This window comes from Salvia splendens, chromosome 14 (genome assembly GCF_004379255.2).
Source record: "Salvia splendens isolate huo1 chromosome 14, SspV2, whole genome shotgun sequence".
NCBI lineage: Eukaryota > Viridiplantae > Streptophyta > Magnoliopsida > Lamiales > Lamiaceae > Salvia > Salvia splendens.
The window spans coordinates 20,862,702-20,879,362 of record NC_056045.1 but is presented as its reverse complement, the minus strand read 5'-3'; the positions used below and the strand labels follow the sequence as shown (position 1 = coordinate 20,879,362).

Below are 16,661 nucleotides of genomic sequence, written 5' to 3'. Positions count from 1 at the left end.
CACCCCTGCCTCCAATCTTCACTTTAATTAGGCGTGCCCACAGCGGGTAATTCTTACCATTCAACTTGAATGGCACGGTGATGCTTTTACTATTTCTGAGATTCATGGCCTGATCTGTCTCCTTCGTTTCTCCAGGCTTTGTTTCTTCTTTGTCTGACATGTTTGGTGTAGGTTGGATTTTCTGGATGGGTTGATTCTGGTATGAAAAAAGGTCGGGAAAGGTATGTTCGGGTGCTTGATTTCGGCCAAACAGGGTCGGGAAAGGTATTATTGGCTGTGATGAAACTTTTCTGAGCCAAGTTCGAAAACTTGCTCTGATGCCATGATAAAACTCGTAGGGGAAATATTCGTCTTATATTTAATGGAAGAACCGATTACATTGTTATATAGACTAAGAATTCTACACATATAAGGTAACCCTAATTTACAACTAATTACAATATATTTCCATATAATCTCCTTGATTTGGTGTAATCTTTTCCTTGATCAATTCCTGATTTCGTGTATCTTCTGACACCAAGTTTTTAAATTAATCCAAAATCACTCTTTTTCTATAGTTTTATTTATGGAAAAATTATCTTCGTATGTATCGGCCTTTTAAGCTGGAAAATGTTCTTAATATAATCAATTTGATGGATTCATTCTAGAACAACATTTATTATTTGTTATTTACAAGCCTTATCTATCTTCATTAGGGCATTGGCAATGAGAGCTGATCGCAGGGCCCGCGCGATCGGCTCTCCTATCGGCTCTCTAAGGCTCCCATTGTGGAGTAAGGCCGATAGCCACTCACATGGGCTCCTCCCCAAAGACCGATAGATCGGCTAAGCCGATCTCCTATTCTTTTTTTTTGTTTTATTTTTATTTATTTTTTATCCCATATATATATATGCTCTATTTCCCACTAATTATTCACATTCATCCCATTTCATTTTATCTCACTCTATATTGTACTACTCTCTAGTCACAATGTTTTTGATATTTTTATCAATATTTTTTGTTTATTTTTTTTCAATAATTTTTTTAAATGTAGGATGTTTTTTTAATGAAACTTGTCTTTATTGAGTTGCTCTGAGATAAACTCTGGGACGGGCCTGCTGAAGTGACATGAAACTGGAGATAAGCTCTGAGATGGACTCTGAAGATAAGCTCTTATTATTTAATTTTTATTATTCTATTTATTTATGTACTATAAAACTTGGTTAAATAAATATTGATATAATTAAAACCTAAAATTTAATAAAAATAAAATATTCACATGCATATTAATTTTGATATTTTTTTTGAATAATATTAAAATTTAATTCACAATTAATAGGTCGAACTACTTAATTTCTCTTCATTTTTATACTTAAAACTATTTTTTAGGGAGCATAATTATATAAACTTTTAGTTTAATTAAATTCGCGTTAATTCAAAAAAACAATTATTTTTCATATTAATTCAAGTTACTATAAAATATGGTGAACTACAAATATGTTATTCAGAAAATGCCATTTTCACATTTGAGTATCCAACATTTTGAACTTACAGTTTCGGGTAACGCCTAAAAAATCACAAGTTCAGACAGTTTTTAATCATCATGCCCTTGTGGCTTAAGGACTATAAATGTTCAATATAATATACAACTATAAATTAACTTTTGCAAACTATAATACTCCCTCCGTCCCAAGGAAGATGATCCCTTCCTTGGGTGGCACGGAGTTTTATACAATTTTATTTTGTGTGTTAGATGGAGAGACTAAAGTAAGAGAGAGAGCAAAGTAGAGATAAAAGTTTTTCCATTTATAGTAATGGGTCATCTTGAATGGGACAAACCAAAAAGTAAAGTAACTAATCTTTAGTGGGACAGAGGGAGTTCGTTGAAAGTATTTTATAAATAGAAATTAAAATAAGATAAATAGTATTTATATTTAATTTTTTTTAAAAAAACCATTACACTTATAAAATTAACTAAGTATAATCTTTAAATTTTTCACATTTTTATTTTCAAATTTTTATAATAAAATAAATATAAAAAATTGTTAAAAATCAACTTTTGTATAGTAGTACAATGAAAAGAAAAAAATGTGAAAAAAATTGAAAAACCATTTCTAGGTGACATGAATTTTAGAAAATGTTAAAAAAAAGTGGATGAGAAAATATTATTGAAATGTGGATGAAATAAGTTCGTGGAATGTGAGATCCTATTGCCATTTATAATATAATGAACCTCGATTTCTACTCTGGAAGAACTAAAAAGAATAAATGGAAGTTATATTTGTAGGACGGAGTGAATCTCAGTTAAAGACAATCGCCAAAATTTTTTGGTGTTAGAGCGTCCAAAATAGGGGAGCCGCGGCTCCCGGGTAGGGGTTGGTTGGGCCGCGACTCTCTATTGCTAAGGAAAGGGAGAGCCGCGGCGGGAGCCCATGGGCGACCGCGGAGTTGGCCTGGCATGGGCTCTTGGGCGCGGGGCCCTATTGTGGCGGCCGAGAGCCACGACGCTCGTCCATCTTCGAATTGTTTTTTAATATTTTCAAAATTTTCTATAAATACCTCATTCCACACATTTTCACATCACACAAATTTTACACCCTAATTTTTATTTTCTACAATTTTTATAGTCTCAAAATGCAAGGTGGAGATGATGATTCCCCCGCTATGGAGAATCGGGATACGACAACTTCCCACCTTCCCAACCCTGGAGATCGAGTCCCACCACCCCTTCATTCCATATGTGGAGTCCGCAGTCGCCGTCGTCGTGGCAACAGACACTCCAATATCGGGGTCAGTCCTCCTCTCATCAACAGAGGAACGTTGGTCGTCCCCAATCGGGTTTCGTCCCTTCTCAGCAATTCCAATACTCCCAATTCCAATCCACCCAATCTCCTCTGTCTGAATCTGATAGATTCACATGGGAGCAGTTGATGGGGACACCGGAGACCCCGACGTCCGGACGTGTGGAGAAGAGAGAGGAAGCGGTGGGATAGGCGGCGGCGGTGGGGAGGGGGGAAGGCGAAGCAGCGGCGGTGGGCGAGGCGCCGGGTGCGACGGAGAGCAGCAAGACGGCGGCGGCAGAGGCGGTGGCGGCGGTGGCGGTCAACGGGGGTTGTATTACAAAACGACGGAGTCCGTTGCTATTGCCAGGGCCTGGGACGCGGTCACGACGGATTCCGTAGTTGGTACGGATCAGACCAACATATGCTTCTGGAAGCGCGTCCTGGCGGTGTACAACGAATTCAAACCGCCAGGCAGCGCCGAGCGTTCACATGACCAGATCCGGAAGAAGTTCAGCAGGATCACTAGAGCCCTCAAGAGGTTAACTGCCATATACGACAACCAACTCCGCTCTGCTGAGAGCGGCATGCTTTTCAATTGTACAAAGAAGTGCAGACTTTTCTTCCACATCATAAAAAGATCCAGAGATCGACTTGTTCGCCCTACCATTCACGGTCACTTTTTGATTTTTAGTGATGCAGATAAAAAGATCAAATTGTACTAGTATCATTTCTTTTGCCCGAGAAATATTTAGTGGTTTCTCTTTTTGGGCAAATTGGAGACAACAATGTATTGGTGCCACATTGAGAATTTGTAACTTTATATACTCCATTCGTTCTTTAAGGAGTATGTACTATCCTACTTTGATTTGATTCGGCACGTGTTTTAAGAAATATAAAGGAAGTAAGTTGAAGAAATTAGTGATATGCGGGTCATCGGAGAGGATACGCTAAGGCATAAACTAATCCATCACATAATACACCAATGAAAAATAGATATGTGGAATCTATTTGTAAAATTAAATAAAAGACTAAAAATATAAATTCTCATAATACATCTTATGCTTACACTAATATTAATTAGACACGTGGACAATCTTTAATAATGACTAAATGGATTAAAATTAAAACCTAACCTTTACATGTCGTATTGATTTCACGTATTAGGAAAATCCTTTCATCTCTGTGCTCAAGAACCAAATTTTTTAACTGCCGTTGCTTTATGTCTATGTCAAAAGGTAATCACTTTTGTCTCAATATATGGATTTTGCTAAAAAATCTTTAAAGCTAATTTATAAAACTATCACATGGGAGCAACTCATAAAATAGGCTATAATACATAGTACAGTAATTATTTACATTATTTGAGTTGTAACAGGATTGGATTATTAGCACATGCCTTCAAAACTTTAGTGGCATAACAAAATAAAATTACATACATATTTATGTTGTCTAGCTTTTAACGTTGTAATGGAACTACTATCTCAAAGAAATTGACATTGAGTAAAAGAAATAGCTATTGAATATACGATTTTTTCTTTTGCAGATATGGATGACAATGTATTGGAAGACCATATTCCTAAGATAGGAATGGAGTTTGAAACAAAAGTTGAGGCATATGATTTCTATATGAAATATGCTAAGGTAACAGGTATCGGAACTCGAAAACTATCTGCTCACAGAGATCCAATTACGGGCAACATCTTGGACATTAGTTTCTGCTGTTGTAGGGAAGGTTTTAGAGCAACAAACAATAGATGTGTTACAATTAAGAATCCTCGTCCTGAAATTAGGTGTGGATGTAAGGCTTTGATGAAAATCAATTGTAGGTACAGTGGAAAGTTTCGTATTGTGAAGTTTGTCGAGGAACACAACCATGATTTGTGTGATCCGAAAAAATCTTACATGTTTAGATGATTTATACAAATGTCTAATATTCATCAAACACAAGTTGATGTTGCTTGTGGGTTTGCACCAAATAAAATAATAGATGTAATGGCAAAGGAAGCCAGCAGAATACAACATCTTGGTTTTACACATATTGATTTGAAGAATTATTTGAGAACTAAGAGGACTTTGGAGATTAAACAAGGAGACAACGGAGGTGTTTTACAATATTTACAAAGGATGATAAGTGAAGATCCACATTTTTACTATGCTATTCAATTGGATGTGGAAGATCTAATTACCAATATATTTTGGACCGATGGTAGAATGATACAAGGTTTTGGTCATTTTGGTGATGTTGTTTGCTTCGATACTACATACAGAAAACATCGAGATGGCAGACCAATTGCTTTGTTCGTCAGCGTAAATCATCATAAACAAACAACTGTATTTGGTGTGGCATTATTGTATGATGAATCAATTGAAACCTTTGAATGGTTGTTTGATGCATTTGAAGATGTTATGATGGGAAAGAGACCAAAAACCATTTTAACGGATCAAGATCAAGCAATGAACGCTGCTTTAGCTTCCAAGTGGCCATCAACTTATCATCGCTTGTGTGTTTGGCATATTTTTCAGAATGTAGCAATTCATCTTCCAATGTTTTTGCGATTTTCAAGAACACCTTTACAGCTGATTTTAGTCGTTGTGTGTACGACTTCAAAGAAGAATCATAATTCCTTGATGCATGGAATGAAATGTTGGAGAAATACAACTTGCAAGATAATCAATGGTTGAAGAGAATGTTTTCTCTAAGAGAAAAATGGGCATTGGTTTATGGAAGAAACACATTTTGTGCTGATATGGTTTCTACTCAACGAAGTGAGTGCATGAATGTTGTTGTGAAGCATTATGTAAATTACAAAAACAATATTATCGAGGTGTTCCATCATTTTCAAAGGTTGATAGATGATCGCCGTGAGAAAGAGTCGGCAGAAGATTTCAAGAATGCTCAAAGTTCTCATGTTATGATATTTCCAATAGAAATATTGAAGCATGCATGTGTCGTATATACACATAAGATATTTGCATTGTTTAGCGAGGAGTTGAGGAAGGCATTTGAAAGCAAGATTGAAGGTGAGAGTCAACATGAAACTTCTATGATATATAAGGTCAGACCATTTCATCGAGCTAATGAACATATAGTCACATATGATTCCATTGAAGGTTCCATTTTTTGCAGTTGTAGGAAGTTTGAATTCTCGGGTATTTTATGCTCACATAGTCTAGGAATCTTAACATTTACGAATGTTGTTCAAATGCCCGATGAATATATCTTAGAGCGATGGACCAAACATGCTAAGGGTGGAACATCAAGAGTTTGTGATGTAGGAGTTGTCATTGTTGATGAAAAAATAAGAAAGAAGCAGCGGTATAAAGAGTTATGTAACTCTTTCATGCGTGTGGCTATAAAAGCAGGTGAGAGTGAAGATAGTTATACTTCTGCTTTAGATTGTCTCCTGAAAATGGAAAACAATGTGGATGGAATGATAGGGAAGGCAGATAATGTGACAATTGAGGCAAAGGACGAAGATGTTGCAGTTGATGATGAAACCAATGAAAGTAAAATTAAAGGCTTGAAACCTAAAGGGAGAGATACATACCATTCATGTAAGAGGCCGAAAAATGCTTTGGAACATGCTATTAGTAGAAAACGAAAACCAAAGCCAAAAGCAACAAAGAGTGGTTCGCAACATGTTTCTTCTATGCAGGAATCTAAAGAGACTACACTCATTAATGATGACTACTGGAACGTGACATACAATGCTTTTGATCCTCAAAGTACATCATAATTTTAGTCTAAGCAATGCTGCAAGCCTGCCATCAATGAAGAGCAAGTCATTTAATTTTGGTGTTGTTGCAAAGGATAAATTTTATTTGATCTTTTCTGTTTAACAGTCATGGTTAACTTGAGTTAAGTTTTGATTAAGAGTTTTGTGGGAGTTTCATTTTTAATTCAAGAGTTGCATTCTGATATTGTCAATTTACCTCTACGGGATTGTGTTTGATTGACAGTTCTATTAATTGCACAAATGACTAAATGAAAGATAAGTTCATTAATATGCTGAAAATAAAGAGACATTAGTTTGACTCATTTATTCTATTGTTTTAAGTACTGTTATTGTGTTGATAGGAACACTCTGGTCAGTTGTCGAGTTCATGAAAGCTCATTTACATGGGCAGCAAGCATGGGCTCATTCTTTTGTTCTTCAGATTTTGTTGTTACCTTCGTGTCTTTTGTACTCAGCTTTGTCCAGACCCGACCTTTCAGTTAGCATTGGTCAAAATGATTTCTGATAAATGATTTTTTCTTGATCTCGACCTGCTTTATGTTGTCTAGCTTTTAACGTTGTAATTGAGCTACTATCTCAAAGAAATTGTAGCTATTGATTTCTTTCTATAGATCAAATAGCATGATTTAGGTTTTATATTGAACTAGTATCACGCCCGTGCGATGCACGAGTCATTTTAATTTCTTCATATTTATTTCATTATGCGAAATAAATTTTGTGAAATGATAAACAAAAGAATATTCGACATCCTCTTACTTTGGATTATACTTTTTCAATCACATTAACCGCACATGGGCACAAGAGTGCGTCTAAATACTAACTTTTCTTTAAAATGTCAATACGATCACATTAAAATTTTAACACATATTTGTGTTGACATTTTAATAAACTGTCTTGACATTTCAATATCAGACTAAAAATTAAATCACTTTTTAAATTCTGTGAAAATATGAATTAATCGTTGAGTTATAACTGCAGGAGCAAGTTTACGTTGCAATAATTTAAGATTGCACTGGTGAGACATTTCCTAGTCGAGCTTCATTTCATTGCAATATAGTGACCCTATACACTAAAAACCCAAACCTTGAAACCTAAATCCTAAATCCTTAACTTTAAAATATACTCATCATGACCAATAAATGAGTCATATATCAATAAAATTCACCCTCCGTCCCAGATCAATTTTACTTTGTTGATCACTTATTCTATTTTGGGGGTTTTAGATATGTATTCGATATCTTACATTGGGTCGGCCTACTTGATAATCCTTACTGATAATAGAGGTTTTTTACCTGAATCTTGGCTATAAATCTGATTATATGCTCATATCAAGAAAGTGCAAATTTAATTAAAAACATGATGACATTCTGTTTATTTTTAAAATTTTTGTGCAGATCTATACATATATAAAAGAGAGTTTTGGATCAATAAGAGTGGCTCGATCGACACATTTGAATCCTAAACCATAAACACTAAACTTTGAACTCTAAACCATAAATACTAAACCCTAAACCCTATTAGCTTCTAGATATGTATTAGTATTAATTTTCATAAACTTTCTCACTTCCGCTTCGCCTAATTATCATAAAATAAAAAAAATATTATTATGCATATTGAAATATGCATAATAATATGTACTTGTCTGTGAAACCTTCAGTTCATGACGACGATAGTACGTCTGAGGCGGCAACACATGAGAATCACCGCACTTTTTTTCCACCACGGTCATTACAATTTTAATTAACATAATTGGTATTTATAGAAAATTTAGTAGCTTTTGGCATTCTAATTCCTTTTATATTCTTCTCTGTTGACTCTTAGTGATTCCAATTTAATTTATTATAAATTAAAGTAGTAATAAAATGACATAGAAATTTTTAACCGGTCTCAATGGAATTTTTTTTAATATGAACCAAATGTAAGTAGAAGGTCAACCACTACTCATATTATTCGGTTTTATTGAATTAAATTTAATTCCAATGGTCATTGTCTTCCATTTATTAAAGAAATACGTTATTAGTTACAATTAGAATTCTCCTTATCATACGTTTTACATTTAATCAGTCATTGTATCTTTAATCGTATTAATTTTTAACTAAAATGGTATTTCCATAAATATACAAAGGTGGAATGAAATACAATAATAAGTAATTGACTTCCGTTGTAACTTAATATCATTTAGCCGGTAACGAATTTTTCAGAAGGTATTTATAGAAGATCTTTATATCATTTGGTATTCTTCCCAGACTGACTTTTAGTATGTCCACTATTAAAACTTAAATCAATAGTAGTAATTGTTTAGACCTTTCAAATAATGTCGATTGATTAAATTGACCTTTTAAATAATGTAACGTTAGCTTAATTAAGATTATGATCATTTTCTGAAACTGCCAATGAAGATAGACAAATTTATTAACAAAAACTATTTCTAATAAATTTTTATTTTTTAAATTAAAATGGCAGTTTTATAAATAACGCCAAAACTCCTCTTTTATATATGTATAGATTATTATTTTATTATGAATTTTGAAAATGTCCAAAAAATACACATATTTAATTGTTATTACCATTTTTTACTCATCATAGTTAATTTTATCACAGTGAATTCACATTTTGAATTAATTACTTAAAATCAGATATAATTACATTATTTGAGAATTTAAAATCATAAATACATAAACCAATTTAAATGTACAATTGTATACACATATTTAAGATGTCAAAAAGTTCAAACCACTTATGCTAAATTATTGATGAATGAAAAATTGTAACAAAAATGTAACATTAGTTAAATTAGTGAATTATTTACCAAATGATCAATATATCTGAAAATAACACTAAATAATTGTCATATTGAATTCATTTGCAATAAATGTAATTTTAAATGCACTACCCCTTCCGTCTCACAAGAAATATACACTTTTTAATTTTGAAAAATCTTCTCTTAATAAGATGAGACTCATTCTCCATTAATAATACTTTATTTATTTTTCCTCTTAATCTATCTTACTTTACCACTTGTAGATTAAAACCTGATGTGCAATCAAAAGATGTATATTTTTATTAAATGGAGGGAGTAATAATTAACTTTATAACACATTTGAATTTATTAACTATTAATTTAATAATATCCAAAAAAATATACATGGAGCATCACCAATAATCTAAAATTGGATCCTAACAAATATCTCGAAATCAGTATAAATATCTGATGATACCTAACTCAAATTAAAATAGGTATGAACAACAAATTCAATCACGCATAAAATATTCTACTAAAAACATTTTAAGTTTCGTCGTTTCTCCTACATACTCTAGAAATATCCCGACAATATTGCAACTTCTCAATATCCTGCTTTATAGCAAGATCCACCATAATCATATAAAAGCAATGAAATACACTATTATATTGGAAAACAAAGCTATAAACCTGATACGATAAGAAATGACAAAACACCTATTATGCGGTCATGAAAAATGCATTCTAAGCTGACACGTTTAACTTGTCTTCAAGATTGGTCTTTTCAAACAAAAACACATAGAACTTTGATGATTGATGAAGTTATGCAGGTTGCATATTACAAATTACAAATTCTACTTGAGAAGTCAATGAGGAAGTGAGTAATAAGCTTATATATGGCACATATTTATAGTCAAAATATATAAAGAATCTTTTTCAATCATTTTTAGTACGTTTCTAATGATGCGGTGGTTACAAATTAGTGTAACGCTAATTCCATTAAATATGTAATATACGAATTTGTGGACTAAACAATGTTTGACTTTATTCCATTAATTAATAATAAATTATACTACTACTATACTATACTATACAACTCCTCTGATCAGTGTAACAGTAACAACTAATTCCAATACCTATTTATTATATATTTATAATATTATTAATTGTAACCGTTCAGCGGCGTTTATTATGATTAAATTACACAGCACTTATTATATTACTCCTTAATTAGTGTAACCATTTATACATTGCTTATAATGATAATAAATAAATATAAATATGATAATAAATCAAACATATGAAGAAACTATATTGCGTATAACATTCACAAATTTATACTTAAAATAATTATGCCAGTTACAAATGTTAGGCTGAATTTATTTTAAAACTCCCGCACCATATTGTTTAGCCAAAATAATTTTAAGAAATGCCTAAAAATAGTGACAGTTACGAAAATTAAATGGGTTAAAAATGAAAGGCCATTTAATATTTTTTCTTAATTGCATTTACATCCTTTACATAGAATAGCTATTCAAAAGAAATGCCTAAAAATAGTGACAGTTACGGAAATTAAATGGGTTAAAAATGAAAGGCAATTTAATAATTTTTCTTAATTGCATTTACATCCTTTACATAAAATAGCTATTCAAAACGTCCCAAAACTCAACTTTTATATATGTATAGATGTATGGAGTTGAGTAACTAGTTCAGTTAGTTGTTTGGCAAATCTGTTTGAGGTGCTAATATTTGCTCATGATGCTGATAAAAAATTTTGGTTGGATGAAAGGGGTTTTCTAATTAAAATAGTGAACGAATGTAAAGGTTAGGTTTGAGAAAATATTCAGTGGTCCTTCCACACCACCATGTCACCATGAGGTGGTGTGTCCAACCAATTATTTATTGACAAATAGGAATTTAAAATGACACATATCCAACTAGACATGCAATTATTTAGGAAACATTCGTTATACCACTTTTATGAAAAATGCATAATATAAATATGGATATTACCAATATATTTTCAGCTTTTATATATATTTCATATTTATATTTGCACTTACAATAATAATAATATCCAATATGTACCGCAATTAAAAATGTAATCCTACATCATTTTGTTAATATTATTTTATGTGTGTGGTTTTCTTTTTCTTACTTTTATATTCATAAATAAATATATGTATGTATATATTACACATAATATAATAATAATAACTTATATGTACCGTTGATAAAAAATAAAATGTTACTAACACTTGCGGGTATTCTTTTATGGGTATGATTATCTTTTTTCTTATTGATTATGTATATAAATAAATATGATATATATATATATATATATATATATATATATATATATATATATATAGAGGTGTGATCAAATACAAACTCTCTATAATACACTATACAAACTGATGTCAACGGAGTGTACAAATTCTGTCAACGGGGGGGCTGATGTCAACGGAGTGTACAAATTCTGTCAATGGGGGCTGATGTCAACAGGGTGTACAAATTATGTCAACGGGGGTGTACAAATTCTGATTGTTCGATGTCAACGGAGTGTACAGATTTGTAGGAAATGTTGACATTAGAAAAATCTCTTATATTAACTGTTGATTAATTGTATTAAGTAAGTAGGATTAAAGTTTTTATAGTTTGTATTATAGAGGGTTTGTAGTTTATCACACCCCTATATATATATATATATAAAGCATGACTGTAATTTAAATTTATTTACATATTGATCTATTTGAGTGAATATATAACCGTTTATATGCACTAAAAAAAGATAGAAAAATTACATTATAGTCATACGTTTTTTAATTTATGTTATAAAAATTTTAGTTATATATATACACATATTTATTTATGTAAATAAATATGAGAAAAAAAATCATACACAAAAAATAATATTAACAAAATGACGTAGGATTACATTTTTAATTGCGGTATAGTCATATTAATTTATGATGTAAAATTTTTAGTTATATACATACACATATTTATTTACGTAAATAAATAAGAGAAAGAAAATCATACACATAAAATAATACTACTAACAAAATGTTGTAAGATTACATTTTTTATTGCGGTACATATGGGATATTATTATTATTATAGTATGTGAATATATAAATATGAAATATATATGAGCTGAAAATATATTGGTAATCCATATTTTGATTATGCAATTTTTCATAAAAGTAGTATAATGAATGTTTCCTAAATAATTGCATGTCTAGTTGGATGTGTGTCATTTTAAATTCCTATTTATCAATTAATAATTGGTTAGACACACCACCTCATGGTGTCATGATGGTGTGGAAGGACCACTGAATATTTTCTCGGTTAGGTTTTAGTTTTAATCCTTGTTAGTAATTTTTAAAGATTGTCCACATGTCTAATTAATATTGGTGTAAGCATAAGAGGTATTATATTTTTAGTCTTTTATTTGATTTTACAAATAGATTCCACATGTCTATTTTTCTTTGGTGTATTATGTAATGGATTAGCTTATGCCTTAGCTGATCCCCTCCGGCGAGCGATACTTTTATACACTCCCCCCGTTCTATTAAATATGAAATATTTGTTTTTCGATACGAGATTTTATATAGTGTTGTTTTGTGCGTTAATGAAGAGAGAATAAAGTAAGAGAAAGAGAAAAAATAGAGATGGTGGTTTTTTGCATTTTAGAAAACGTTTTATTTTTAATAGGACAATTAAAAAAGAAAACGTTTTACTCCCTCCGTCCATGAAAATTTGTCACATTTCATTTTCTGCACTCATTTAAAAAAATAATAATAAATAGTTAAAATTAATAGAGGTAAAACAAGAGAGATAATAATGTAGATAAAAGTCTTATCTATATTATTTTCTCTCTTACTTTACTTTATCTCCACTTTAACTATTTATTATCATTTTTTTAAAACGACTGCAGAAAATGAAATGTGACAAATTTTCAGGGACGAAGCGAGAATTTTTAATAATAGAATGCGAGGGAAATGTGTTAGTGGAATGTGAAGTCCATTATAAAAAATAATAAAAGGGAAGTGAGATAATTAATAAGGGACGAAGCAAAATGGAAAACTAAAATACCACATCCGTCCCATGCTACTTGCATATTTCATTTTCAGACTGTCCCAAACTATTTGCACTATTTTTCATTTAGATAAAAATTATAGTTTAATTAAGATATTAGAGTCAGTTCGTATTTCCTTTATCAAGTGTTGCCTTATTGCACTTAAAATTTTAATTTAATTACACTAATTACTTATGTTGAAATTTACGTTGTCAAAGTGAAAAATGTGAGTATCATGGGACGGAGGGAGTATATAATGGGGGTCGGAGGGAATAAAATACTTCATCTGTTTCCCTCTAAATAAAATATTTCTTTAAAAAAAATCAAACGTTCATATTAGTCCAATACAGGTCATATTGAGGACTAATTCTTCTTTTGTGAAAGCATGTCAACTTACTTCCAATTTAATGAAGAGCAATAGATTAATTCCCGCATAGTGAGTGACGCATGACATTTGTGCGTCGCTATTAATGAAACGCACAAATGTTATGCGTCTTTACTGAAAGACGCACAAATAATATGCGTCTTTAATAAACACGCATATAGATTATGCGTCGATAAACGACGCATATATGTTATGCGTCATTAAATAACGACGCATAACATATATGCGTCATTTGTTAAAGACGTATATTATTTGTGCGTCGTTAAATCGGGATTAAGAGGGCAGAATGCTCGTAATTGACAGACGACGCAGCGAGCAGCGAAGGAGGGGCGATTTCAGCGACGATTTCCGGCGATTTGAGGCATTTTCCGACAGATTTCAACCAAATACCAAACATATTTCGGTAATTATTCATCCATTTGGCTACATAAATCAATAATTGCTGAAGTTATGGAGGTTTTCCCTAATTTAGTAAAGTTAGGGTTTATATGAAATTGCTCAATTTACGGACGATTACTGTTAGTGTGTTGCTTATTTGTGTTGTTTTGTTGCGTATTTGTGTGTTTCACATGAATTTAGGGTCAATTGTAGAAGTAAGTGGTTCAATTGAAATTATATACCCAAAGTGCAGAAAATATATATTCTTGTGCAAAAATGTGAAAATTTTAGTTATCTTATGCTATTATATGTTGGGTGAATGTTTTGAAGTAGATGGCATCTGCAAGTTCTGAACAACAGTTATGTTATGGACCTGAGGATCCATCCGTACTGTTTCATCAAAACGAACATATTTCAGCCTCATTGTTGGCGAATGGCACAACAAATGTGTTCAGAGTTCGTAGGACGGAGAGTAAGGTTTGGGCATTGCCAATACATGAAGATGTGATGCATTGGCTTGATGTTTGGGGGTTCAGAGGTGTGATTGAATGTGGAAGGCCAAGAAGGATGGACAATGACCTAATAACTGCATTGATCGAGCGATGGAGGCCTGAGACCCACTGTTTCCACCTTCCAGTTGGTGAGGTAACCGTAATTTATTTTTGTTAGCTTAGCTAATGAATTAATCTAGTATGAAATTAATTGTGTGAATGATATCCTGCCCGATTACTGCATTGATTCGACCGCATCCTACTTGTGCGACACATATTTGGTGAGCTGGTCATTTGTCGAGGCACACGAGGCTGGACGCGTTTGCCGACAATTCAACCGCTACCAGCGTATTCCTCAGTATTGTGATAGGATGCTACATAATGCCGGACATCTGTCTAAAAGTCACCGCCGTGGGAGGAAGGGCGCCGATTGGGCTAAGGTACATAAATTCTACATTGAAGAATGGGATTTGAGACACCACAGGTTCCAAGCAAATTTTGATCATGCCACGATGACCATGGATGGTCGCATTAATCCGGGCTATATGGCGTGGTTCAATAGGATCACAGTGTCGTACCTAGTTCAACCTGCGACACAGTCAACGGTTGGGATGAACGAGTCAGCATCTTCTATGATGAAATTGGTATGTAATGTTTTTTTATATAATAATGTATTTAGTTTGAAGTTTGTATAGATTGATTGTAATGATTTTGTATTTGTGCTATCTAGGTCGAGACCATTCAGGGGATATGGCATTTGACCTCTGAACACGACACAGACCCTCGATTACGGCAGATTCGTGCAATGGCTGCTGATGCGCTTCGTACGACGGACCTCTGAACACGACACAGACCCTCGATTACGGCAGATTCGGTGGTGCTGATGATGCCTGCCCCTGTTACTGTCGTTCCTGCTGGAAATTTGCATACAGCATGCCACCTTCTTAGTTTGCTCTCGACAACCTTAAACTGTTTTTCATTCCACAAACTCCACATAGTAATAGCAGTCTTCACGTGTAGCTTGGAATCGAATTTTGTTCCCAACACAATCCGATGCGGCTCATTCTCATTCCAATACAAAAGGCTGTGTTCATTACCACCCACATCATCCGATACTCCAGAAGGACGACTTGGTAATTCACGAAAGAATCTAAACCCACTAGGATTGTATTCCGGAAGTGGTTGTTCACCTTGCATAACAGGTTTACATGGTACTATCTCATCATCAGAACTAGCACCGACATCATCAGCACCATCACCATCACTGAGATCGGGGTCTGCCTCTGTCTCAGATAGTGGCCTTGGCTCAGCAAGATCATCTGCAGCATCGACCTCATCATTCAATCCAACCCCAACATCAGCAACATCTACAACATCGAAAACATCTCGCTGCTCATTCATACTACGATCAAAGCTCATTTGGTCCACCCTCGCAGATGAACCAATACCACAGTCAAAACTCATTTGTTCAAACCTCGCAGATGCTCCAATACCATAATTAACAACTGGTGGGATTTCTGCACTCCTCACCGGTGAATACTCAACAAATAATTCAATACACCCACTTGAATTTTGAGCATTGTTGAACATAAACATCACACTGTCATCATTGCAAATCAGAGAACATGTATAACTCATACCGGAAGCAACGACTATACATTGTCTCCATAATAATTCAATTGTGTGTTGGTTCATATCTATTCCCATCGCATCACAGATCATTGCTACCAATTCAGAATAGGAAACACCTGAATTTAATATGATGGAGCTCCTCGGACGAGGTGGTTCATAACCAATACCCATATGTGGTAGTTGAACTACTCTACCACCCCAATACAAACTCACAAATACTTGCATGATTTCTGCATCAAAGACATTTAACACAACGACAATTAAGGACATTTTTCCTACAAGCCCTAATTTGTATAAATTGGGTCAAACTAACAAATGAAAGCACAATAAACATGAATAATGTCGAATGTAGCTAAATTGATTAACAAATTACCGGATCTTATGGAAAAATCGCCGGAAATCGCCTGAAAACGCCGGAAATCGCCGAGAGAGGAAATGAAAGTGTGTGTATGTTC

At 33.1% G+C, this 16,661-nt stretch overlaps 2 protein-coding genes across 2 annotated transcripts; both read left to right on the top strand.

Annotated features, from left to right (window-relative positions):
• The first annotated feature begins 5,404 nt into the window (after positions 1–5,404).
• Positions 5,405–7,004, top strand: LOC121764325 (protein FAR-RED IMPAIRED RESPONSE 1-like). Its single transcript, XM_042160365.1, has 2 exons — positions 5,405–6,488; positions 6,841–7,004. Exons 1-2 carry the CDS (start codon positions 5,405–5,407, stop codon positions 7,002–7,004), a joined length of 1,248 nt encoding a protein of 415 aa, XP_042016299.1.
• Positions 7,005–14,913: 7,909 nt separating this feature from the next.
• On the top strand, positions 14,914–15,415 carry LOC121764324. The gene is made up of 2 exons (XM_042160364.1): positions 14,914–15,218; positions 15,305–15,415. The coding sequence occupies exons 1-2, from the start codon at positions 14,946–14,948 to the stop codon at positions 15,413–15,415; spliced, it is 384 nt and encodes a 127-aa protein (XP_042016298.1). The 5' UTR covers positions 14,914–14,945.
• The last annotated feature ends 1,246 nt before the right edge of the window (positions 15,416–16,661 follow it).

Excerpts from the sequence above, each read along its gene's own strand:
- LOC121764325 (XM_042160365.1), top strand. The coding sequence starts at position 5,405 with ATGTTGGAGAAATACAACTTGCAAGATAATCAATGGTTGAAGAGAATG. Across the intron at positions 6,489-6,840 it reads CAATGCTTTTGATCCTCAAA|GAACACTCTGGTCAGTTGTC; the intron begins GTACATCATAAT and ends TTGTGTTGATAG.
- LOC121764324 (XM_042160364.1), top strand. The coding sequence starts at position 14,946 with ATGCTACATAATGCCGGACATCTGTCTAAAAGTCACCGCCGTGGGAGG. Across the intron at positions 15,219-15,304 it reads CATCTTCTATGATGAAATTG|GTCGAGACCATTCAGGGGAT; the intron begins GTATGTAATGTT and ends TGTGCTATCTAG.